General features: G+C 34.3%; 2 protein-coding genes and 1 long non-coding RNA gene across 7 annotated transcripts in view; 2 read left to right on the forward strand and 1 right to left on the reverse strand.

Moving 5' to 3' along the window:
• Positions 1 to 2,848: 2,848 nt before the first annotated feature.
• Positions 2,849 to 6,569, reverse strand: LOC129921847 (uncharacterized). 2 transcript variants are annotated; one of them, XR_008773833.1, is made up of 3 exons: positions 6,351 to 6,569; positions 3,525 to 5,747; positions 2,849 to 2,919 (listed from the first exon to the last, which is right to left on the reverse strand). XR_008773833.1 is itself a non-coding variant. In XM_056005016.1 (2 exons), the coding sequence occupies exon 2, from the start codon at positions 5,320 to 5,322 to the stop codon at positions 3,793 to 3,795; it is 1,530 nt and encodes a 509-aa protein (XP_055860991.1). In that variant the 5' UTR covers positions 5,323 to 5,747; positions 6,351 to 6,569; the 3' UTR covers positions 3,192 to 3,792. The 2 variants fall into 2 exon arrangements, 1 of the variants encoding a protein (XP_055860991.1); XM_056005016.1 differs by lacking the exon at positions 2,849 to 2,919 and having other exon boundaries at positions 3,192 to 5,747.
• Positions 6,570 to 6,682: 113 nt separating this feature from the next.
• LOC129928924 (uncharacterized) lies at positions 6,683 to 10,413 on the forward strand. Of its 2 annotated transcripts, none has more exons than XR_008780428.1 (5): positions 6,683 to 7,341; positions 7,944 to 8,168; positions 9,382 to 9,488; positions 9,836 to 9,904; positions 10,267 to 10,413. It is a non-coding gene; the product is annotated as an uncharacterized LOC129928924 (long non-coding RNA). The 2 variants fall into 2 exon arrangements; XR_008780429.1 differs by lacking the exon at positions 6,683 to 7,341 and adding an exon at positions 7,575 to 7,611.
• Positions 10,414 to 22,041: 11,628 nt separating this feature from the next.
• The window catches only part of LOC106066635 (uncharacterized), a 57,061-nt gene continuing 53,716 nt past the window's right edge, over positions 22,042 to 25,386 (forward strand). For all 3 annotated transcript variants that reach the window (XM_056045806.1, XM_056045804.1, XM_056045805.1), the window contains exons 1-2: positions 22,042 to 22,222; positions 24,927 to 25,003. Coding sequence is in view for 2 of the 3 variants with exons in the window: in XM_056045804.1 (XP_055901779.1) it covers positions 24,962 to 25,003 (42 nt within the window). In the remaining variant the exon portion in view is untranslated. The remainder of the gene's footprint in view (positions 22,223 to 24,926; positions 25,004 to 25,386) is intronic.

The following is a 25,386-nucleotide window of genomic DNA, read 5'->3' on the forward strand; positions in this document are numbered from 1 at the left end:
ATTCAAGAGACCAGTTATCAATTTCGGATGGTTTTATATACAAAGGTCTGAGAATAGTCATGCCACCAAGCTTACGTAAATACATGCTAAATCTGATTCACAATTCTCACTTAGGAATAGTCGGGTGTAAGCAGAGAGCCAGAGAAGTCATGTATTGGCCAGGCATGAATGCAGACATTGAAGTGACAGTTAGGGATTGTAGCAGGTGTGCTGAACATCAGAATCAAAATGTGTCAGAACCGCTAATACCTACCGAGGCACCAGACCTTCAATACAACATGTTTGGATGTGATCTGTTTAACTTTGAGGGAGTAAAGTATGTGCTTCTAGTTGACTAATTCTCAAAGTTTATTGATGTCTAAGACCTGTCACAGGAAACTACATCAGATATCATCGAAGCAATGAAGAGTATATTCGTATGCCATGGAATATCTAGAAGGTTAAGGTCAGATAGCGGGCCACAGTTCGCTTCAAGGGAATTCCTAAATTTCTGTAAATCATACGGAATAGAGTATGAAAAGTCAAGTCCTCATTTTTAGAGTTCTAATGGCGAGGCTGAAAGAGCTATTCAGACAGTGAAGAAACTGTTGAAGAAAAGCGATGACAAATTTCTGTCTCTATTAGACTACAGAACTACTCCACTGAGTAATATTAATTTGTCGCCAGCACAATTACTCATGGGACGCCGACCAAGAAATGTGTTACCTTCGAGCGAGGAAATACTCATACCTAAGACACCAGATCTCAAGGTGGTGAAGAAACACTATGACTCCGAGAAACAGTCTCAGAAAAAATATTATGACAAGAGGTAAGGAGTTAAGAGTCATAGTCCACTACAAGACCTCAACAATCCCAAGTTCAATTTCAAATGTGTAGGTCTCCGGATCTTCTTCTTCATTGATCAGAGCTTGCCGCAGACGAGCCGTGAGCGTTTCCCTGCTACCGACGGATTTTAAAGCTCGGTCCCGAAGCTCTTGTCTTAGCTCTTATTACACTCGTTTAGTTGCCAATAATCCCACTTCTGACACCAATGTAATAACTTACGTGAGGCACTTCGACGAGGCACATGTATGTTTATTTACACTACATCACAGGTACACAAAACAACATCTATCTTAGGCCACTAGCGGATCCAGAACTTTGGAGTGGGGGGGGCGATTTTTTTCACTGCAGAAACGCATTCTCCTGACATCTACAGCTCATTATTTATCAATGGAGTTCGGGACGAAGCCCCGACGCTAAAAGCGTTTTCTTATATTCTTTACTGCAGAAACGCATTCTCCTGACCTAAAGCTCATTATTCATACTATAAAAAAGGACATTTTGAATAATGTTGTACTTGAAAAATATTCTAATATGAATTTATAGGCCCTTAATACATTGCAAATAAAACCGATTTGTTTCTTGAGAAGATAAGATACCCCACACATTTATATTTTGGCTTTGAGGATCGCCGCCGAAAAAAAAAATTCGATAAATAATATTCAATAAAATTGAGGTATAAATTGTGAGTTATAGTCCCAAATTTATTTTACTAGAAAAATATCAGATTGAGTAAAGTTTGGGAAAAGGCGACTATGACTATTTTGGTTTAGAACTTATCTTAATGATTACTCTTATACTTTAATAATTTCTGCTAAAGATTGCAATTGGCATTAAAGAATAGGGGTGGGGTGACTCGATATAAGAATTTAATTTATAGTATATATAAATTATATTAGTGACACATTTTAAATTTTGTAATTTCTTAACTATAATGCAAAAAGAAAAAGTATTGATTTGTCTGATGGGGGAAATGCGATGGCATGTATCGTCCCTCCCACCTGGTACAACCCTTTTTCATTTAAATTTGCTAATAATACAATTTGAGACTAGAGTGTGGTACGACATAATATACAATGGGTCACATATCAATACGTAGTTTATATTATATAGATATTCAACTAATTTTGTTCACAAACTATGATTTCTCCATAAAACGGACCGCCCCCCCCCCACTTAAAGGGTTAAGGTGGGAAGGGCAGTAGAGGTATTCGCCCCACCCCCCCACCAATCGGCAAACAGGGAACGACATAATATAAAGATCGGTTAAAATATCAATAACAAGCTTACATCATATAGATATATAATTGATTCTGTTAGCAAGCTGTGATTTCTACAAATAAATTGGACCGCCCTCCCCACTCGAAAGTGTAGAGGGGGGGGGGCGGGATTGATACCATCGCCCCCTCCCGACCCCACCAAATCGGCCAACGTACTAGAGGGGGGGGGCGAAATAATCTAAAAATAGGTTAAAATATAAATAATTAGTATATATTATTAACATAAGTAATAAATTCGTATACCAATTTTGTGAATTCTATACTAAAATTCGTTCGCCCCCCCCCCCCCTGGGGGGGGGTCGGCCGAGTGGGGGGGGGGCGATCGCCCCTACCGCCTCCCCCCCTGGATCCGCCAGTGTCTGAGACACAGTCTTTTCACTTCGACTCCCAACTTGGGTGGAAATCGTTCTCCTCTCTTCCTAATGTTGACATCCTTTTCAGTCTAGTTTATCACAGTGCGTACCTTCTAGCTAAGGTGGCGGTGCGCATGGCAGAGCTATAACAATATTACTAAAGATTTAAGTTTATTAATTATTAGATTATTAGATATAGACATAATACATAGATCTAATAATACTGTAATACATTTACTATACTCTTTACTTAATGTACTAGACTAGAGATCTAGGCCTATCTATAGATCTATCTATAATCTAGTCAATCTAGATCTATACAATATTCATTATAATACTTCTACTTATTTAATAAGTTAGTACTTAGACTTAGATCTATTATAGTGTGGTGGGTTTGGCACAGAACAAACTAAAGGACAAGGCGACTCGTAGGGCGATTCAAAACTTTACTATACACTAAAGACCTGCCAAAGGCAAACATAAAACATAATTACAAATAAACATAAACTAAACATAAACTAAACATAATTAATAAGCCTAAATGGTTAGACCAAGTTGTTCACACAACATCAAAGTCTAAATACTAAATCTTAACAAAAAACGAAAAGAAAATCATATAGTGTAAACCAACCTCTCTTATACAAACACAAGAGAGATATGGAACACCCGAAACATTATATAAAAATAAAAGACAATGTAGTTCTCTAAAAATAAATCAACTAGTTGTTCTACATAAAACTAATATACATTGTTTCAAGAGTTTCGCTCTTTACTTTCCTTACAAAAAACTACAACAATTAAATAGAACAAATCTATACACTCACAAATACAATGTTTCTTAAAAGCCAGTATCTAAACACTTGTTGTAAAAATACATTTACAAAATGGACAGTTCACATTCTATATAGAATACTACAGGTACGCATTTCAATAAATGAATTCATCTACATGCTGGCTTCTAAAAATAAGAATAGTCCAACATGAACAAAACCGCGGTAGTGATATTCTATATAAACTACTACCGGTAATTAAATTTACAAGCTAATATGAATAAGTAAAATGTGATTACCTGCAGCCATACGTGAACACATGGTGTAGAACCAAGCACAAAAGGGAGTGGAGACGACTTAGGTCCAGTAACATACGGACATTACAGCGATACGAGATGCCGGTCGAATGGACAGTGCCCACGTTGGTCTGCCTTGTCATGCGCGGACACAAGGTGCCATCTAGGGTGAAGGGTCACGTGGATATCGGGGTGGCCGGTGTTCTCTGAAACGCTATCCACTCCACTACAGAGCCCCTAGCTTGAAACGACCCGTCCCGGGGCGTTCAGCCTAGTAGGTTTCTGAAAACCGAAACAACTGTTTCTTGTCAGTGTCTTCTGGGACGACAAGCACCTTTCCAGTTTGTAACGTGCTGGTTCCATCGGTCATACAAAGTGGTCTGTCTTCCTCTATCCATAATGTCTGGGAAGCTGTAGAAAGTGTGATAGGGAGCAGTGAGCGAAATCGTCTTTGTGGCTGGTTAAAATGCTTGTAGTTTCTTCTTTGTCTATCTGGCCTCCGGACTCTGTTATGCCTGTTCTTGTTTGGCTGCCCAGAGTTAAAGTTTCTATTTCTCGATGTTTGAATTGAGTGACTTGCATCTGTATTGTACATTGCATCAGCTTGCTGCTCATTGGTTCGTTGTTCTACTTGGTGGGTTGGCTGTGAAACAATGGGTTCACTGTTGCTCACAGATTGAACCTCCGCTGTGAGTTGTGGTGATTGCTGACAGTGACGCCTTACATGTCCAACTTCCCAGCACTGGGTGCAGACTGGTGATCCATCATCAGTGTATGGGAAGAATCCTCTCTTCGTCCTTGACCATACAAGACCCGGCGGTGCTGTTGGTCGAATTCTGTTTTGGTTGCTATGTTTCGTGTGTCTTTGTGTGGGTCTGCGTTGACTATGTGGTTGACTAGAAAGTGGGTTAGTTGAGCTTGGCAGACTGTTATAACCAGACCCCTGGTGTTGTTGACTTGAGAGTGAGTTAGCGTTAGTTGAACTTAGCAGAATGTTATAGCCTGACCCCTTTATCTCTTCAAGTTGCTTCTCTAACTTGGCCAATTTTGCTAAGAGAACCTCAGACCACTGCTCTTGGGCTCGAGCTGCATCTTTGTTCTGGTTCTCCAACTTGAATGCATAGTTTCGTAGACTTTGAAAACTTATCTGGGGATGTTGCACTATGAACCTAAACAGCTCTCTGCGAAGTTCTGGATCTCTGACTCCATAGGCATATTGGTCCCTCAATCTTTCCTCCTTGAAGCAATCTATTCCTTCTCTTTTTTCTTGTCTTATGGCCGTTGTGAACTCCTTAAATAGTCGGTGAGAGAATTCGAGCAGTGACTCACTTCTTCTTTGCTGCGACATCAGAAATGCAATCTCTGCCTCTCGCACCGGTATGATTACTTCAAACGCAGAGGTAAGTGCATCGAGCAGAGCTTCTGGATTACTTCTGATATGAGGTGGCTGAAGATCTACCTCTACTCTAGCTGGACCACTTATATTCGCAATGATGGTTGCTGTCTTCTCTTGAGGCGAGAGGTAAGGTCGAAGTTCCCATAGATCTCTTATTCCTCTGACGAAATCTTCAATTGAAACTTCATCATTTCTGCCTTCCCCACTGAAATGTCTAATTTTTCTAGCAGGTTCTATGATGTAATGAGGGCGCTGACAGGCCAGCTTCAATGCCTCAAGTTCAGCTTGTAGTCGAGTCGACATCCCCTTAGTGACACATTCCATTCCCTCCGGCTCTCCTCCACTGCACATGGGACCCACGTCTCTCCCCTTCACTGAACTAGGTTCCACCATATTTCCCTCCATCTGGCTGCAGGTCTTAAGAAACTCTAACAATAATAGTAACCTAATAACGAAATCTATCTCAACAGAAACAATGTTCAAGCGAAGTAAAATCACAATTAAGAAAATATAAGCAAATTATATTAAAATAAACTAAACTAAATCTAACTACCCTGAAACAAAAAGAAGAAAACAAAAAATAGAAAATATTTGAAAGTACAGAAACGAGAAAAAACTAACTGTTACTTGTTGACATCTACATCTGGTTGTCACTTTCTTAGTTTCGGTTGTCAGGAAGCAGATTCTGAGGCGTCTTCTGATCGAACAGTGTTGTCTCACTTCCTGACCCCACTCGTGCTACCAAGTTTCTGTGGTGGGTTTGGCACAGAACAAACTAAAGGACAAGGCGACTCGTAGGGCGATTCAAAACTTTACTATACACTAAAGACCTGCCAAAGGCAAACATAAAACATAATTACAAATAAACATAAACTAAACATAAACTAAACATAATTAATAAGCCTAAATGGTTAGACCAAGTTGTTCACACAACATCAAAGTCTAAATACTAAATCTTAACAAAAAACGAAAAGAAAATCATATAGTGTAAACCAACCTCTCTTATACAAACACAAGAGAGATATGGAACACCCGAAACATTATAAAAATAAAAGACAATGTAGTTCTCTAAAAATAAATCAACTAGTTGTTCTACATAAAACTAATATACATTGTTTCAAGAGTTTCGCTCTTTACTTTCCTTACAAAAAACTACAACAATTAAATAGAACAAATCTATACACTCACAAATACAATGTTTCTTAAAAGCCAGTATCTAAACACTTGTTGTAAAAATACATTTACAAAATGGACAGTTCACATTCTATATAGAATACTACAGGTACGCATTTCAATAAATGAATTCATCTACATGCTGGCTTCTAAAAATAAGAATAGTCCAACATGAACAAAACCGCGGTAGTGATATTCTATATAAACTACTACCGGTAATTAAATTTACAAGCTAATATGAATAAGTAAAATGTGATTACCTGCAGCCATACGTGAACACATGGTGTAGAACCAAGCACAAAAGGGAGTGGAGACGACTTAGGTCCAGTAACATACGGACATTACAGCGATACGAGATGCCGGTCGAATGGACAGTGCCCACGTTGGTCTGCCTTGTCATGCGCGGACACAAGGTGCCATCTAGGGTGAAGGGTCACGTGGATATCGGGGTGGCCGGTGTTCTCTGAAACGCTATCCACTCCACTACAATAGTTTATTAAAAGAATTACTTTTCAATGCCTAGACCTAATAATCAAATTGCTATTGATGTTTAATGACTGATTTTTTGTTTTATAGTAATAGGCCTACCATGGAACTATACTAATGGAACACCAGCTTCGAGATTTTATGATCAGAGTGCCGTCGCGCATCTTTTTTCGCGCACCATACCAATTTGAAAAATCGATGAGGATGCCAAAGAAGAAATTTACTCAGAGAGCCACTTGGATTGACCTTCATTGAGAGTAAAACTTCCCCACACTATATTTTATTAGATCTGTAAAAACTTTATCCATTTTCTGACTATCTGATAAAATAGATACAATTTCCCTGAATAATGGATCGTCACAAAAGATTTTTTTTTTAAGGCCACTTCGTTAAAATAGGTGTTTCCAGTACTTCCTCATTTGGGTATTTTACACAAAATCTGGAATTTTTTTTATGTACATGTCATTTTTATCATCTGTCCCGCGCAACCAAACCATCCACTTTTCCCGGTCACCAATGTTCTTAACAAGATATCAAGAGATTGAGGCTGGTCCATTATTTGCGTAGTCCAGCCAGCTTTTTTTTTTGACAACCTTTTTTCGTTCTCTCTCATGAAGGATATGTTTGAAAATTAGTCTTACAAAATACAATTCCAAACCAACTCATGCAGTTATCGTCTTTTCACAGTATTGAGGAGTCATCCTTTTTGCTAGCCAGAGTGTTAATTGGCAAAAGGGAAAAATTCATTTTGTTTAATTTTTTAAAGTAAATATTCATAACTATATCTTTTATATAATAATATATGTTTAAAATAATAATCTTTTATATAGACATGCTTTAATAGATCTAATAAATGATTAACTCGGACCTACCAATATGGGTATATAAATACTTAAATCTGGGTATTTAAAATTTCGAATGCGAATTTTTAAAAAACCGAAACTTATATTGATCTAGATCTCTTGTATAATATCTAGAATAATATACTTAATATAGTCTAGATCTACAACACCTAGACTAAAGTTAAAGACTAAGGTCTAGATTTCTTTAACGTTTTAAAAAAAAATCAATAGATCTAATGTAGACAGTCATGAGATCCACTCTATTTTATCTAGATCTAGACCATACATGAGATCAATAATTGTCAATATGAATATTTATTATAGAATAGATCGAGTCTAGTAGAGTCTAGATCTATCGATCATCTAGTCTGTATAGCTATACTTACTTACTATTATACACTTTTACAGTATATGAGTATACTCATACGAGTCATACTGGCTATACTATAGTATAGACACTATAGTTAGTATAGTTAATACTTTTTAATAGTAGATCTATTATCTATCAATTCTATCTAAATCTAGACATCACATTCACACGATTATTGATACAGCTGAGACAGTGAATGAAACGAATGCAGTGGTTATACTGATTATACTTAAAGTGACGATACTACTTATAGATCTACCAGTTGATAAACATCATCATCATAGATAATAATCTACATCTATAATCATAGTGCCCTTTATTTAGTCAATATAGTCAAGTCAAGATAGTGGAATGTAAACTCGAAGGTTTAATACAATACGGTATGAGTCTATGAGTTAGTATAAGATCTAATTATTTTGTTACTTTGTATGTGACAGTATGTCAATGTCTCAATTAAAATAATTAATATCATCAGCCATATCATTTTAAATATTTAAAAAGTAGACATAGATTTTTATTATATTATAAATAGATAGATTAGATCTACATATAATTTTACAAACTTTAGAAATGATTGATTTTATTTTTTATTGATAAGCCTTCTAGACTAGATTGTCTAGATCTAGCATCTCTAGCTAGACTCTAACATGTAGATTGTATATCTTTGAATTGGATCGATATTCACCTTCCTAAATTGTCTCTAAAGTATGTAGCTGATTTGAGAGGCCCAACGAGGCAAGACGAGTCTATTAGTACTATGTCTCTTGATCTATCTAGTAGGCCTACTAAGCTAGTGCATTAGCCATAGTGTAGTCAAATCTTGACAACTAGTCTTCTAGATCTAAGCTTCTAGAATAATTAGATCTACATCCAGTTTAGATTTAGAATATAAAAGTTTTTACTACCTTAAAATACTAAATCTACTGATCTAAATTCTAGATATATAGATCCAGTTCAGATTAGGATATAAAAATATTCCACTAGCTAAAATTCTAAATCTACTGATCTATACTTAATATGTAAGATATTATATGACATCTACAAAAATTATTATTAAGATATAATTATAGATTCTAGACTAGTTATATATGTACATAAAATATATAAATAAAAGATAAAATTTATGCAGGCCTAGGTCCCATAAATTTATAACTGATCCAGATCTATCAGTAAAAGTTACCTTCGATTGGCAGTTTTACCCAATCTAATCTATACAAGACAATTTATAATCCATGCCTTGCCTACACCCCATATATATTAAATAATAGTTTCCATTCCATGCCATACCCAGACCCATGAAATAATAAATGATGTGGTGTCAAGTTGGATCTATCCCCTGAAATTCAGTACTTTAATATAAAACTCACATATCTAGTTAATTATTTGCTATGACACTCTGATAAACTTGAACTTGTGTGATACATATATGTTTCTTATCAGATTTAATTAATGAAGTTTTGGTGCATTTTAACCAGTAATAAGGCTACAAAAGTAGCATCAGGTGTATTCTAACCATTGGTATTTTTCCTGGCAACATTTCTATTCTAGTCTGTGATAAATTATAAATAAAAAAAAATGTTTGTAATGTTTCAGTTATTAACAAGTAGAACCATGGCAACCAGTTCTGATGATGTACCAGAATGGCTCAAGGATCATACTTATACTATTTCTACTCTCTGGGCATCCATTCAATATTTAATGTAAGTACTACTATACAATTTTTATTTTAGTTATCTAATAGATGTTTTATGAATTGTGTGATTTTCATGGTCAAGCAACATCCAAATATCTGGGATGGAATTTAACATTTTTCTCTAGTTTTTTGTATTAATTTATAACACTCTTAAGCACATTCATCTTTCATGAATGCCTAAAATACCTTGGCTGTTGTGCAGGCCATTCCTTTACAATAAACTGTTTGATGAAATTAGGCAAAATTGTCTGATAATTTGTATGTTTGATACAACAACATTTTCAATTTAATTTATTTTTTAATTTTAATGTTTTCAAAAGAAATTAACCAATATGCCTAATTGTATAATTACAGTTATGTTTGGAAATGCAAGAAAAAGGCATGCATTCCTGAAAAGTCAATGATTGGTTGCACCTCTTATAGGTAAGGTACTGCAATTTTTCCCATGTACTTTTCTCATAAGCTGAAGTACTTGTATTTTTTAAAAACTAGTTTTCCATGAAAATGTAAATCATAATATATGTTATAGTTGCTTTTAGATTAGTTCAATGTGCATCAAATTAACTGAACATCTGCCTTCACCTATAGTAACAATTCATAACTATTAAGGTCAGGGCCATGTCTACACATTAACGCAGTAGCTCCATTTAGGTACAGACTATTTTTAGAATGGCAAAATTATATAACTATAATTAATAACATATATACATTTAGCATGGTCAACACATATGTCACACATATTTTTTTATTTTTTTTAAAATCCTTTTATTTATTTTTATAACTAGATAACTTTCTGTTATGAGAAAAGATGAGATTCTTGGACTCCTGCTTAGCACCACCAGAAAGGAAAATCCCATCATGTTGCAAAATAAAAGTCTTGGACCAATTTTAATTTAAGATATATATATTATACTGTAAGCTGTATACATATTTATGTTTATGTATATCCTGTCATTCAGCCAACAGGTTTGGATTTAGTATTTAGTATTTATCTAAATATCATTGATATATTGTAACATGCCATCAAAATAAAAACTAGAATCTCTGCAACTGGTTTACAAGTCAGAAGTCATCAATAACACTTGCCATTTAAAAAAAACAACAATTTAGATTACTGATTAGTCAAATTAGTGACTGATTATTCGATTCATTTAGGCCTTTAGGCCTATAATTTTTTTTATGTGAATATATAATGATCCTTTACACTTTGTGACTTTACTAGTAGATCTATACTTTGGAGTAGACTTGTTTGTTGAGCTAAAGTCGGAAGTACACATTGAATTTTACTGTGATCTAGTAATCATCTAGTCAAATGTAGTGATCTACTAGTACTAGATCTAGATGTAGAGTCTAGTAGTAGAGAGAGTAGGCCTATCTGTCATATCGTGATCAGTAGGTGGCTGAAGTTTTATAAATCTATTCCATGACAAAAACCCTGGCTAGATTTAGATCTACTGGTCTAGACATCTAGATCTAACTAGAATTAAACTAGAAAACTGAATTAGAGAAGTAGCTTTCTGGATCTATATAGATCTAGAACTAGAATCTAGATCTATATATTACTAATATTAGATCTAGTTGCGTCAAACGCTTAATTTTTGGTTGTTGTTTTTAATAAATGCACATAAAATACATTGTATTTTGGCAATAAAAAATACCCAGTTGGTAGTCAAGTAATTCTAATAATTAATTAATGAATGACTCTATCAGTATTTGTTTTAGATCTATCAGATTCATATGACTTATTATTTATACTTATTTTATATCATTCGTCCAAGAAAATCTAGCTCTAGATCTATTTCATATTAGATTAGGCTATAGTTTTTTTGTTGTTTTTTTTTGGTCATTTTATTTAGGCTACAATATTATCAAGATTAACTTTTTCTTTGTTTCCCACGAGACGTGTATGCCTATAGCCTAGTCCTTTCGATAATAATAAAAAAAACGATTAGAAATGCGTAGTTTGGAGTGTCAAAACTGTATTAGGCCTCCTATTTTTATTTCGTGCAATTTAGTATATCGTAACAAATACGCATTTAGCGGAACGGTAGACAGGTCTTCATCCAGATTTAGTGTAAATAAACCAAACACAGAAACACTGAAAGATTGTATTTTCGGAATTTAGATTCTATTTTTTGGAAAATAAGTGGCATTTTATAGGGTGATCGAAAAAAATAACTTTTGTGACGATCCATTATTCAGGGAAATTGTATCTATTTTATCAGATAGTCAGAAAATGGATAAAAGTTTTTACAGATCTAATAAAATATAGTGTGGGGAAGTTTTACTCTCAATGAAGGTCAATCCAAGTGGCTCTCGGAGTAAATTTCTTCTTTGGCATCCTCATCGATTTTTCAAATTGGTATGGTGCGCGAAAAAAGATGCGCGACGGCACTTCGACTCTCTTTGTCTTTGTAAAAAACTCGAAGCTGGTGTTCCATTAGTATAGTTCCATGGGCCTACTAGATCTAGGTCTAGACACTACTTAAATCTAGTCTAAAATAATGACTGTCTAAGACTCTAAATGATTAAGATTTTCACATATAGGTGTTGTTGATAATAAACATGTCGGCTGAAAGTAACCTGTGTACAAAGTATACATATATAAAGTGCTTTTTTTGTAAAAAAAAAAAAAAAAAGGTGCCGGTACTCAGTGATAGATTGCCTAACTTTCAACTACTAATAAATTAACAATTCACGTTGAAATACAAGAAAAGTAATATTTTTGCCTGACATTGAAAAAAGGTGCCGGTACCCCGTACCGATGCGTACCATCACAAAATATATATGTATATCTCAATCTTCTTTCATTTCATTTTTTTTGGCGGGGTTATTGCTACTTAATACATTGATACCGGATTGATTCTTAATAGGGCATAAGTATACAAGCAGGATCTCGAGCATTGGATAAATTTATTTTTTAAATACAAAGTTTTATGGAAGAGGCAATATATTAGTTGTTTGAAGTTTGTAACTTCTTAAATTTAGGCTAAAAATATCGAAGCCTACATTTTTACGCTCATTTCAAAACAGTTAGAACAGATGGACTGACACATAGTGTACCTTGTGTACATTTGCAAAAACACAAACTCTCTTTGTAATGTTATCACTTTCAAAACTTTTAAAAATATATAAAAAAAAACTTTGTGATTATTTTTACTGTATAATTCTATTATTATTCCTTTTTAGAATAAGGATATAAACAAAAATTTGCCATACGACTTTGTCTAATAGGAAAAAAAATGAAACTTACGTCTATTTATACAGTTATTTATAGTTACCTAGTAATATAAAATATATTGAACTAACACGTACATTCATCATAATGCAGCCGTTTATGAACATAGCATTATTTAGGACCAATATTTTACAAAGGCTGCTTGGAGAAATCAGGTATACCCATTAGGAGAAACCACGACCCCTTTACTCAAGAAAAATTTAAGATACTAGAACAGACACAAAATAGACAGTGACATTCATAACAAACTAATATTAAAATTTGATTAGAGTAACACCTTTTTAAGTAATCATTTAAAGTTTTAAAATCACTACAATTTTTTTTCAACAATTACTGTGTGTATGAAATAGTGTATCGGAAAAATGCAGGTACTTGAAATAAGCTAGTTCTTAAAAAAACACAGATCTTGGGTAAAATACTTATCAAATAAAGTACTGTAAATGTGTAGTTTCAAGCGCTAGTTTCAGGTCTTTTCTTTTTATAGCCTCTATCGGGTTTGATCGCAACTACCCGTATTTTTGTGCAGAATTTTTTTCTCTATCAGGCACACTTAAATTTATAGCATAATAATGTCAGTTTAATTTAAAAAGAGAACTGAAAAATGCAAAGATATATAAGGAAAAAAGTCACTTCCGGCCCACTACTTTTTTATCAAAGAAACGAAACGGACTAGTCCAACTTTGCCCATTGACTTTTGGTTGACTAGTTTGTTAGTTATTCTGATAAATAGATTTTCTGAATTAAAGAAGGGAGATGTAACATATTGGTATTATGTGTACATGTGCACACTAGCGCGTCAGTGCAACACCGCTTGTGTTTACGTAATAAATGGAGTTCCTAATATGTCTTCCGTCTTAAACACTAGTTTGTTATTTGTGTAACACAAATATTCTATAGAAGCGTTATTGTGGGCATCACTGTTACGCCGACCACCATTCAGTTCATTAAAAAAAAGATTGCTCAGCAAGACTGTCGGACTATAAGATATTTATACCATTTTGCGAGAGTGTCGCTGTTGTAGTGCGGTCTTTCCACCTAAGTCCATGATGGTGTGCATATATCTTTGGTGAAGGCGTTCAAGAAGTCTTGGTTGCTTTCTATAAAGTACAAAGTCTCAGATCCACAAAGAGGGGTTGAGAGAACCACTGCTTGGTAGACACTGATTTTTGTAGATAGGGGGAGCGATTTATTTCGTCAAGCTTTAACTTGGAGGCGTCCAAAAGCACGACTATCCCTGATTACATATCAACCTCCCTTTAAAGAAATGCGTCATTTGATACTATGCTTACCAGATATGTGAAGCTGTCTACCACGTTAAGGGATATCTATAAGCGATGATCTTTGGGCTGAGTAGGTTTTAGTGGGTGACTTCTGAAACATGACTTCCATTTTACCGAGGTCTATAGTTAAATCAAAAGAGACGGCAGTGAAAATTCGTTGACCGCGAGCTTGATATCATCAGGGCCGGCCATAGGCCACTGCAACCTATGCGGCCGCAGTGAGCCCCGAACTTTCATAAGCCCCGAGCTAATTCTGGGTGTAAATTATTAAATTAAACCATTAAATTAACTTATAATAGGGTTCCTGTGGTCTCCTTGTTTTCAAGGAGCTCCTGGAGATCTCATTAAACTCATAAAAATGTCCTTAAAATAGACGAAATGGTCATTTTGGAGTGTCAATCAATATGTTAGACGCCAATCCTACGCGACAGCTTTCCTTTAATAAAAATATAATGTAAAGACGAATTTTTTTTCTAATACAAAATCTTAATTTTCCCTTACTATCCTTATCCCTACCTTGACTGGCCACGCCCAATCCATTTCACATAGAGTCCCGCAAATGTTAGGGTCGGCCCTGGATATCATGTTTTGTGTGTGCAAGTAAGGCGTAGATAAGCTGTGTTATGACCATTTCCTATGATTTCGTATGGTTCAGTAGACTTCGAAGCTTGAATACATTGCAATAATTCACCAGCAAACTAATAACAAAGTGAAAGCTACCTACGGGTCTACGCAATGAAATGTAAACAATGTATAAAGCCTTTAAAACACAATAACTAAAAGAAAAATAATTAAATTAAATTTGTGGATGTATGATTATACATCTACAAATTTAATTTCATTATTTTTCTTCCATAGTTTCATAATAGATTAATCTACAATAAGATGTTAAATTTGGCCAATTGATTCATTAAAACGTGTTCTTGTTTGCGAAGAAATGACTTAGTGTACTGCTGTGAGCCTAGTGATGTAAGCTTTTTCAAGTTTTTTCCCTATGACGTCATATAGAAAATTTTCATTCATAAAACATTCTAGCCAAAATTAATTTTTCGATAATGATATATTCAAACCGATATAACGGTCGTCCTCGAGTTTTCCCAATGTGACCAATGAAATGATAATTTTTTTCTCATTAATATGCACATACCTTGAAATTTTAAAGAAAATCGTTAGAGCCGTTTTCGAAAAAACAAAAATATATATAAATATTTAATAGGTGGCCGAACCTCGCTCGGTTAAATAATTTCTAGAGGAAGGTTATATACCCGAAGTCATTTTGGGAATATTTTTGAAATTACGAAAATGAATGATCTCGGATAAAGACTACTAATCTGAAGAGTTGTTTTAGTGTTCCGTTAGTTCTAAATTGTACATGGCGATTAAATATAAAGTCTCTTAATTCTTCTTACAGTCTAGACAAACCACAGCTCACGTCCGTCTAATAGTTTTACAATCCATCTTTTGCGTAAAACTATTGTAGGCCTACTATTATTGGCTTGAAAGAAAGTCTTTGCAGTGTAACTTCTCAGATAGTTACGTTCAACAGTGGCGTCACTAGGGGGCTGCGGGGGTGAGGTCCGCACCGGGTGTCACCCGTTAGGGGAGTGACACCCAAATGAAAAGAATGCACTTTTGGAACAAATGACCTTTTAAAAATTGTGTCATTGGCTAAATATTGGAACACGTTAATCACAATTGATAAATAGATCTATATACATTTGTACAAATATTTCGGCTAAACATACAGTAATTTAAAAAAAAATTCTACAAAATGTCCAAAACGTTACATCATACTTTATATCATAAGCAGACGTGAAACCTTACTTTCAGCTTCATATTAGCGGCATGTATATAAAACGCTGCTTTGATATTTAACCATGTTTTATCAAATCTATTGAAATAGTAGCTAGCATCGTAATATCAGGATGCCAACCAATAGTCATTGTTAAACAAATGATGATATTCTTCAGGCATAAACTATTACTGAAATCTCACATTGGAAAGTAAATCAGTGACAATTGAGATTTCCGAAGGTGATGATGTAATTGATGTTGAATGTGAAAGAAGCTCTAGCCAAGATGAAAGAAATGTTACAATGAAAAAGTCGAATAATATAGACTTAAATATTTTACCAATATATTAAATATTTTGCCAATTTCACATGAATAGCGCAGATAATTATCCCGAGCCAAAGGAAAAGTACGCCACTTGTTAAAAGAAGGGTTCTGATTGGGAATCATTTATTCACATCATAGCAAGACAAGATTACAAAGAGAGTTTGTGTTACACAAACTCAGAGGCGGCCCCGTCGAAGTCGGATCCCTGTCGGATCTGCATATTCGCAAATAATATTCAAGAGGTGATTTAATTTTGATGTAAAATGTTTTACACGTTTCGGATGTTCCTTCAGAGTTGAAGATAATTACTTCCTAGTCCAAACCTCCCGCAGGACGACGGGGGATGGGATCAGGCAGGGTTTGAACCCTGGGCCATCCATAAATCTGAACGACAGTCCAGCGCGCAAACCGCACGACCAGGCAGCCATCCGATGGTCAAAAGTAATAATGTTTCAAAGATTCATTTGCCGTAAATTTAAATTTAAATTTAATAAAAAAATAGTAGATTAGTTTTAGTATATTAAAACATTACAATATTGATCAAAACGTTTGGAAATGAAAATCTACACTTTTTTTTACACTTTAAGTTTAGAAATTGAAATTCTACATCTTAATCTAGTCTATTTTAGTCTAAACTAGATCTAGAAATTCTAGATCTAGACTCTAAAATAATTTTAATTAGAATATAAATCCAAATCTAGATATACTGTAATAAAAATCTAGACCTAGTTTAAAAAATCTAGATTAGATCTAAATCAAGATATCATTCCTTTTTTAAACGCGAGTCACATAACGAGGCTTAATAAACATTACTATACCGAGTTCTTTTTTCATTTCATTTGAAGAATTAATTCCATATCACGTCAGAGGGAAAAAAAAAACTACGTCACACGGCCTAGCTAGACTAAAAATCGCCTTCATCTATAAGAGCCATTTATCGAGTGTTCATAGACTTTGGTGCACCGAGTGCGTTCTTTTAGCATTTCATTTAAAGAATTCATTCCATATGACGTCAAAGGAAAAAAAAAAACACTACGTCACAAGGCCTAGCTAGACTAAAAATCACCTTTATCAACACGAGCCATTTCTCGAGTGTTCATAGACATTGGTGCACCGAGTGCGTTCTTTTAGCATTTCATTTAAAGAATTCATTCCATGTGACGTCAAAGGAAAAAAAAACACTACGTCACACGGCTTAGTTAGACTAAAATATGTTTTCATTAATACAAGCAATTTTTTCGAGGGTTAATAGACATTGGTGCACCGAGTGCGTTCTTTTAACATTACATTTAAAGAGTCCATTCATATGACGTCAAAGAAAAAAAATTCCATTACCTCACAATAGGCTAGTACCGGTACCATAAAAAAAAAATGTCTTTATTTACACGAGATATTTAACGAGGGTTCATAGACATTGGTGCACTGAGTTCTAATAGATATTATTTAAAAAGGATCAAAGCCACATTGTTTTTGCGTTTTGTCTGTCAGTCGGTCTGTCCGTTATCTTGATATAAAAAAAACAACTAAAAGTTATTAAAAATTGATTAACCTTTATTTTACGTTTCAAAACATCGCAATAATTTTTAGGTATGAACACAATTGAAAAGTTTATATAATAGATTGTTCCGGATGTTTGTATAAATAGTAAAAGAAAAAGAGAATTTCAGATAAATGTAATACCGTTAATTAAATTTTTTGGATGGTCTCGTATAAAAATTAGATGTACTACAGCCACGTGGAGAGATTTTCATACCTTACTTTGGTGTTTGAATTCTGTTTTCCTTAAAAATCGGAACATAATATTAACGATAATTAGATTTTTTAATGTTTTAGGTAGAAAGTTAAATGTACTGTAAGAGAGTAGTGAGTTAAAATATTTTTCATAAAAATCCGTAAAAACATTATTTCGTAAATGAGAAGATTATTTGTTTATTAATTAGTAGAGGGAGTTCAAACAATTATTTGGCGTTAGTAGATTTTTAAATAAATTCGGAAATTTCTGGCGACGATTTGTAAGAAACAAAATCCGGAACTTTCTTTATCGATTACAAAACTTCTATGTTATGTTTTACAAGAAAATTAAATGTCTAAAAAGTAATTTTCAGTAATCAATTCTAGTAAATTACTTTTTTTTAAAAGCCTTATGCGATTTCAAACAATCATTAGGCATAATTCATGTTTTATAAAACAATATCCGGAACATTTTTACACTTAATGAAATATAAGTCAGTATACAGATTATGATTTAGCATTAATATGCTATTTACATAAAAAACGGAACAACATATTATTGATAATGTGTTTTTGCAACGTTTAAGCATGGAAATTGAATGTAATATAAGTTAGAAGAGCAAACAAACATTTGTTGGCGTTGATTAGTTTTGCACAAAAAAATCCGGAACAATCAATTTTAGATACTTAAAACTATTGAGATGTTATGGGAGGAACATTAAAGGGTAAATCAGATTTTCAATAGCTTTTAGAGTTCTAGTTTTTTAAATCTAATCGTGACGGACAGACCGACCAACAGACAAAACGCACAAAAATAAGCTTCTTTTATTCGGATGGGGGCACTAAACAAAAAATAAATAAAATCTGATTTTTTAAAAAAAGTTTGAGGAATTGGTTTAGCACCTGATCATGTTGCGACGCTACGCTACTGCACGAAAATCGCTGCATAAAAAGTCCATTTAAAAAAATGTGCGTGATATTTACATACAAAGTGCATTATTAGCCTTTATAAACAAACAGAAATGTTTTCTTTTAATTTTAGCAGCTAGTTGACCAGAAAAAACGTCTTTAACTATTATTTGTATTTGTTGTAAACATTTCCTGTACATTTTAAAAATATATTTGACTTAGTGATACTGAAAATACACAAAAATTGTCCATCTTTGTTAGCATATTGTAACACTGCCTCCCTTACATTTACGTAATTGTTTTAGAATTGGTGTATTTTTATGAAAAAATCGCTTGCATAATTAATTTTATAAATTAAACGGTTTGCTTTTAGAAAACCAAAAGTAGCCGTTGCACCTAAACTTTTCAAGCCGGATTTAATGATGAAATAATATTTTTCATATCTCTTCTAGTTTTCGAGATCTGAGTGTGACAGACGGACAGACGGACATTTTGCACAAACCTAATAGCGGCTTTTTCCCCTTACGGGGGCCGCTAAAAATGTATCATTTTTGTTGTCAGCTATTATCAACTAATTCTATAGAAATAAAATAGAAATTAGTAACTCAATAAGTGCTGGAAATAAAGTCCTGTAATTGGAACATCAAAAGATGTATGAAGAATAGTATCAGGATTGAAAAATTGGAAAACAACGGCATCCGGCTACTAATACAATTGACAAAGAACTCGTTGCTATGACTGATGTAAAGATGGAAGGATATATTGCACAGATTGTTTCTATAAAATCAGAATATTGTTACAATTCGTGACCATATTAACGACGAAATTTTATAATATAAAGCTTCCATAAGATGATGGAAATGTTCGACCGACGGAACCCACAACTGAAAGTGTATGTATAATGTTGAAAAGCTTATAAGTGTTTTAGAAAACCACGTAAAAGATATACTTATAAGAGAATGACTGTAAGCACCTTTGTATTTTGTTTGACAGCACACCTGACATAGTACACACTAATCAGATTCATAAGTTATAAGATTTTAAGGGAGAAAAAGCTGATGAGATCTACTTAATATCTTGAAATGTTTAGAAAGAGGGTTAGGCTCGTCGAGCCATGGAGGTGTACAGGACATTTGTTTAAAAAAGCTATTTAATAGAAGTGTATAACAACCACTTAATCTTTTTCTTTTTTCTCATACTTTTTTTTAGAAAATGCTTCTTGCCTAATATTTTTGGTATAATGGAAATCATTTGTTCCTTCTAAAATTATAGCCTTTAGAAGTGCAGCTTAAGATCTATTGCCAGATGTCTTTTATTTTACATATCTTTGCTTTATTTTTTGAGGGGAAGATGTACCCATCCGTTAAGGAACGCCTATCTGGTGATTCAAAACAAATTAGAATCCATCACAGACACGTTTGAGAGTACCCCAGGATGCAAAACAAAAAAAATATATACAGTTCACAACACATGTCCAGTGGTCAAGCTTGTAACTCAAGAGCAAGTGGCAACTAAACACACTTTGCCATGCCTCATATAATTTTCTTAAGGAGAATCACTCCCATCTTTACAATTGCTCAAAAGTTGATAACTTCCCATTATGTCACACAACGTTTAAGCAAGAAAATTATATGTAACATACGTTAGAATTACCAAACATACGTTGTCATTGACCTGTTTTCCCCCAAAACATCCTGAACAACGTATTAGAAATACTTAAAACTATTGCGATGTTTCGGAAGGAACATTGAAGGTTTAATCAGCTTTTACTTTTTTTCGATATTAACGGCTTTTATCCTGATCGAGGCACTAAACAAAAAATAAATAAAATCTGATTATTTTTTGAGGGAACTAATTTAGTAGCCTACTATGCGGCCGTGGCCGTCGCACTACTGCACGAAAGTCACTGAATAAAGAGTCGATTTTAAAAAATGTGCTTGACATTTACATACAAGGTGCATTCTTTGCCTTTTCCCCTTAAGGGGGCCGCTAAAAATATATAAAATATTTGATTTATTTTGGGTATCAAACCCATGACACCGTGAGCTGCATTGAAGTTGATCTACCTGTAGATCTAGAATGTAGATATCCTTCATTGATTTCAGATCTTCCTCCATGAGTTCTGCAGGCTAGCTATTTCTTTTCCTACACCACCAGTATGTCTTTCACCTTGTTCTTGTACGGTACGTATTGGTTCTTGCATCGTTTTCCAAAGCTCCCTAAATATCCGGTTCTAGTTGAAACACATAGGTCCTGTTCTTAATCTATGATGATTTGCCTGAGACGCTCCACGAGTGTTGCCGCTTACCTTGAGCTCTCTCCCTCTGAGCTCTTGTCTAACTTCTTGTAACGAAAGAATACCAAGTGTTTTCCTAGAAGCCATCCAATATCTTTTAAACGTTGTTCTACTCAAACTTATGTTGAGTTACCTGAAAATGGAATTTTGGTGTAAAGGTTTTGACAGTGTCCACTTCGTTTCAATTTGCTGTTGATGGTTTTACCTAGGTATTTATATTCTTGCACTTGCTCTACGGTTTGGTTGTTTATCTGAATTTCTGCAAAATGGCCTTTACGTTTCCTAAAATCTAATATCATTTCTCTAGTTTTCTGAACATTTATGGTACTAGTTTTTCAAAATCTATTAAGATTTTTACGTGACAGTCGGAAGAACAGAAAGACTGCAAAGAGAGGCGCAAACACAAATTAAAAATACTTTTTTTTTATTATCTGTACAATAAAAGCCAAAATACATACTTGTACATGCACTTAAAAGTTTTCTCATTTTTGTTTTCATGAATTGTTTTGGAAATATGAGCTACTCCTGAAGCGCATCTTCTTACTAGTTTTAAGAACTTGTTGTTTTCTAATCTTTCATGTTCCAATCATTTCTTTTACTTTTCTAAAAATATCCTTTTTATTTTTCTGTTTCAAATTTAGAAATTGTAACCTAGAAATGAGGTATATTTATATCGAACTCTTTCTCTGGAGTAGATAAAGCAAATTTACTTTATTCGTAAAAGAAATAGGCGTATAAGAGAAGTATAGAATGACGCTATCGATCGGTTAGTACAAATTTCAGTAGCTTTTAGGAAATATTTAACTGGTTAATTCATCACGCTCTCACCAAAATAGACCTATATGCTTACGTTCAATAAAGTTTCTATAGTTCCAGTAGCGAAGCACGGGGATCAGTTAGTATAAAATTAAAAGACCATTACTTCGCAAAGTAAATTCGATATATTGACTGATTACGTCAAAAGAATGTGCTGAATAATCTCAGAAGCAAGACGTTTGTCTTGAGATCTCCACACGGCCTCATGATGTCAACGAAATTGATGCCATCTGCCCTTGATAGACAAGAGCATTAAAAGCAACAAGAGGTGGTGCCAAATGTTACTTCTTGTCTATAGTAGATCAGATCTAGATCTAGTCTAGAGCCATCTTTTTAGGATGAACTGAAGAAAATGTAAGTTATCATTTATTATTAGAATCATAATATCATCTAGATCTAGATTAGATGATAGGTCTAGACTTGGGGAAGTCTAGAATCAACTTCAATTACCAATCATGCACTCCGGTCTTGGGTCAGGATTATTCCGGGTTTGAACTCTGCACCTCCCTCTCATCCCTTGCCTTCCTGCTAGGACGTAGATCTAGATTCTAAAAATGTTTATTTCTGAAGTAACGTCTGAGACTGATGCAAGCTAAAGATTGTCTAACTGCAGTTTTAGTTGGATTGTTGAATTGAAGTGAATCTAGATCTAGATCTAGTCCACTAGTTGGCCCCGATCCAGGGCTGAGGCGGTAGGGGCGATGGCCACTACACTGCGGGTAAGGGGGGGGGGCAAATTTTCATAGAGAAATCACATAATTTGTGTAGTAACTTATTTATTTATGATTTATCTAAATAATAAATAGATATACTAATCATTTTTTTTTAAATATTTATATTTGGTATTTTGACCGATTTTGTGGGGTAGGATGGCGATTTGATTTTTGTGAACAAATCCCAGTTGGTGAACAAAATGAGTCACATATGCTACTTATTGATATTTCAATCCATTTGTAGACTAGCTGAGTAACTATTTATTTTGTCATACCGCACTCTCAAATTCAAGTATTTATTTACTTTATGAATATAAAATGAAAGAGGATTATCGGTACCAGGTTGGACGGTGGGTGGGGCGATAGATACAACGCCCCACATGAGTCATTTTGGTTAAATGACACATAATAAATGTCCCTTCTGGGGCATAGGCCACCAACCAGCTTCCTCCAGGCATCTCGGTTTTAGGTGAGTCTCTCCAACTGTCCCCACGTCTTGCACATCTGCTTCCTAATCGCGGCGCCATGTATTCCTGGGCCTCTTCCCCTTTCCTTGGTGGTTCCAGGTTAGCGCTTGCCTTGTAATGTTGAATGCAGTCTTGCGAAGGGTGTGACCTATCCATCTCCATCGTCTCTGAAGGATATCTACTTCCATAGGCTGCTGCTTTGTTCTTTGCCACAGTTCCTCATTCAAGATCTTGTCTGGCCAGCGGATCATAAGAATCTTCCTCAGATTCTTCTTCATATAACCATCTTATATTTAATCGCTCTCTCGATAATGTCAAATACAATCATTACTCATAGATCTAAATATAAAATGGAGAGGACCCGTACATGATAAATCGCTTTCATTCTACCGGCCCGTCAATGTTTCAGCTGAAAACATGATATTTTTTAACAGAATAGTCAAACATGGCGACTGTTTTTATTTAATTCATAATGTTCTAAAATTGTTATTCTCTAGCATGAATTCGTCAAACTAATTTATAGAAAGACTTTGTTTTTGGAAAATTTAGAATTCTTCAAGAACTTGTTGCAGTTCTTTCCTAGAACCTTTTTCCCATACTTTTGTCTAAATAACTTTGATCCACTTTTAATTTAGGTGTGTCTCGAGTGCCACTCATACTTCAGTGTCGGCCCGTGCCTTTTTTAATAGGATGGATAGTGAACTGTTAACATCTACTTATGCAAGGAGACGCAGCTGGGGGAGCTTGCAGCCTTCTCTCAGACTCCCTAGCTGACGAAAACGAAGGGCACCAAATTATTATTTTTGCCGAAGTTTGAAAAACACTACTGTATTCATAATTGTTATATTAACATTTATGTGTGTGTCTTAATACATAATATTAGGTTTACATGAGGTTAGGTTTAGGGTTAGGGGAACCCCCCCCCCCCCAATCCTCAAAAGTGCCTGATCCACTAGTGATATTGTCTGGAAAGAAAATACAATAGATCTAGATTATATCTAGATCTAGAACTAGATTAAATTTCGATCTAGACAATAGATTTAGATCTAAACTCTAATAATCTAGATCTAGATTCAATTAATTCAATATAATAGAATTCCATCCTTTTAAATCTCTATTAGAGATTCAAGATCTACATCTAGTTCAGATGTTATTGTTGTTGGCCTAGAAACTTTTGATAGATTACAATTTATTACATCTTATAGTGACTTATAGACCTCTACATCTAGATCTAGATACCGGTACGTAAATGTCTTGTACATTTTCTGTTTATAAAATAGCAGACGTATATTTGGAACTATAGATCCTAATCCAGATATCTAGATCTGATACTAAGACCTTAGTCCGAAGACTATTTAATATGAAGGACAGTAGTTCATATGGATGTGCAGTCCCTGCTGCGACCTACATATTTTGCAACTTCCAGTTATTGCCCGCTGGTAATCAATTTAGGTTGTTTTTCGCCGACTATGTATGTCCTCGGCAGTTGCAGCATAGACTTTTTATTTATTTATCTGAATCTGCAGCTGTATGGCTATGTAAAAAAAAAATAAACAGAATCGTCGTGGTGTTAAATTAAAAAAAAGGTTTTAAAGTCAATCAATTACTAACTGTTGTAATATTTCTTATAAAGTCAATCATTTACTCATTGTTGTCAATGGTGAATAATCATGCTGTTGTGATAAATATAATATTGTGAAGTAGTCAATTAATCAAATGTGATAACAATTTGAAGTCAATCATGTAACACATCAATGAAAACATAGAATGTTACCTTTATACATACACTGAAAGAGGCAAAATAAAACACAAACAAAGCCTTTTGGTGTGAACATAGAATTGTTTAGTCTTGTACCTTATACTCTTTGCTTTTTCTAGCCAATGGTCATTGAAGCCACACGGGCCCTCTCACCATGTCCAATTGTGCAGTTTCCCAAGTACAGCGTGATCTAGAGGTAAGTTGCCAGTGATTTCAAGTATACATTTTCTTGGATCGAAAAGTCTAACAATTCAATTGATGTATAAATAAATCCATAAAGCCCTAGCGCATTAATCCACCTACTTAAGAGCTTTGAAAGAAGAAAAATGTATTCAGTTATTCCTTAACATATACTTGGAATCACTAAGCACTTTCGAAATCAGCAGCATATTATAAATGACCACTACTGTTAATTTTTCACAATCAATTTTAGCTCGCTTTTTTTTTTTTCGATTCAATTTTTAATGTTTGACTTATTTTTATTCACGCCATATTGTGTTTTCATTCCGCGGCTGTAAACAAATTACCACTGCTATATACGGTGCTCGCTTTTATTACAGAAGTTCCTTAAGATCGAAA

This window comes from Biomphalaria glabrata, chromosome 11, assembly GCF_947242115.1.
Source record: "Biomphalaria glabrata chromosome 11, xgBioGlab47.1, whole genome shotgun sequence".
NCBI classification, from domain to species: domain Eukaryota; kingdom Metazoa; phylum Mollusca; class Gastropoda; family Planorbidae; genus Biomphalaria; species Biomphalaria glabrata.

Coding starts and splice junctions, on each gene's coding strand:
- LOC129921847 (XM_056005016.1), bottom strand. CDS start 5,322: ATGGAGGGAAATATGGTGGAACCTAGTTCAGTGAAGGGGAGAGACGTG.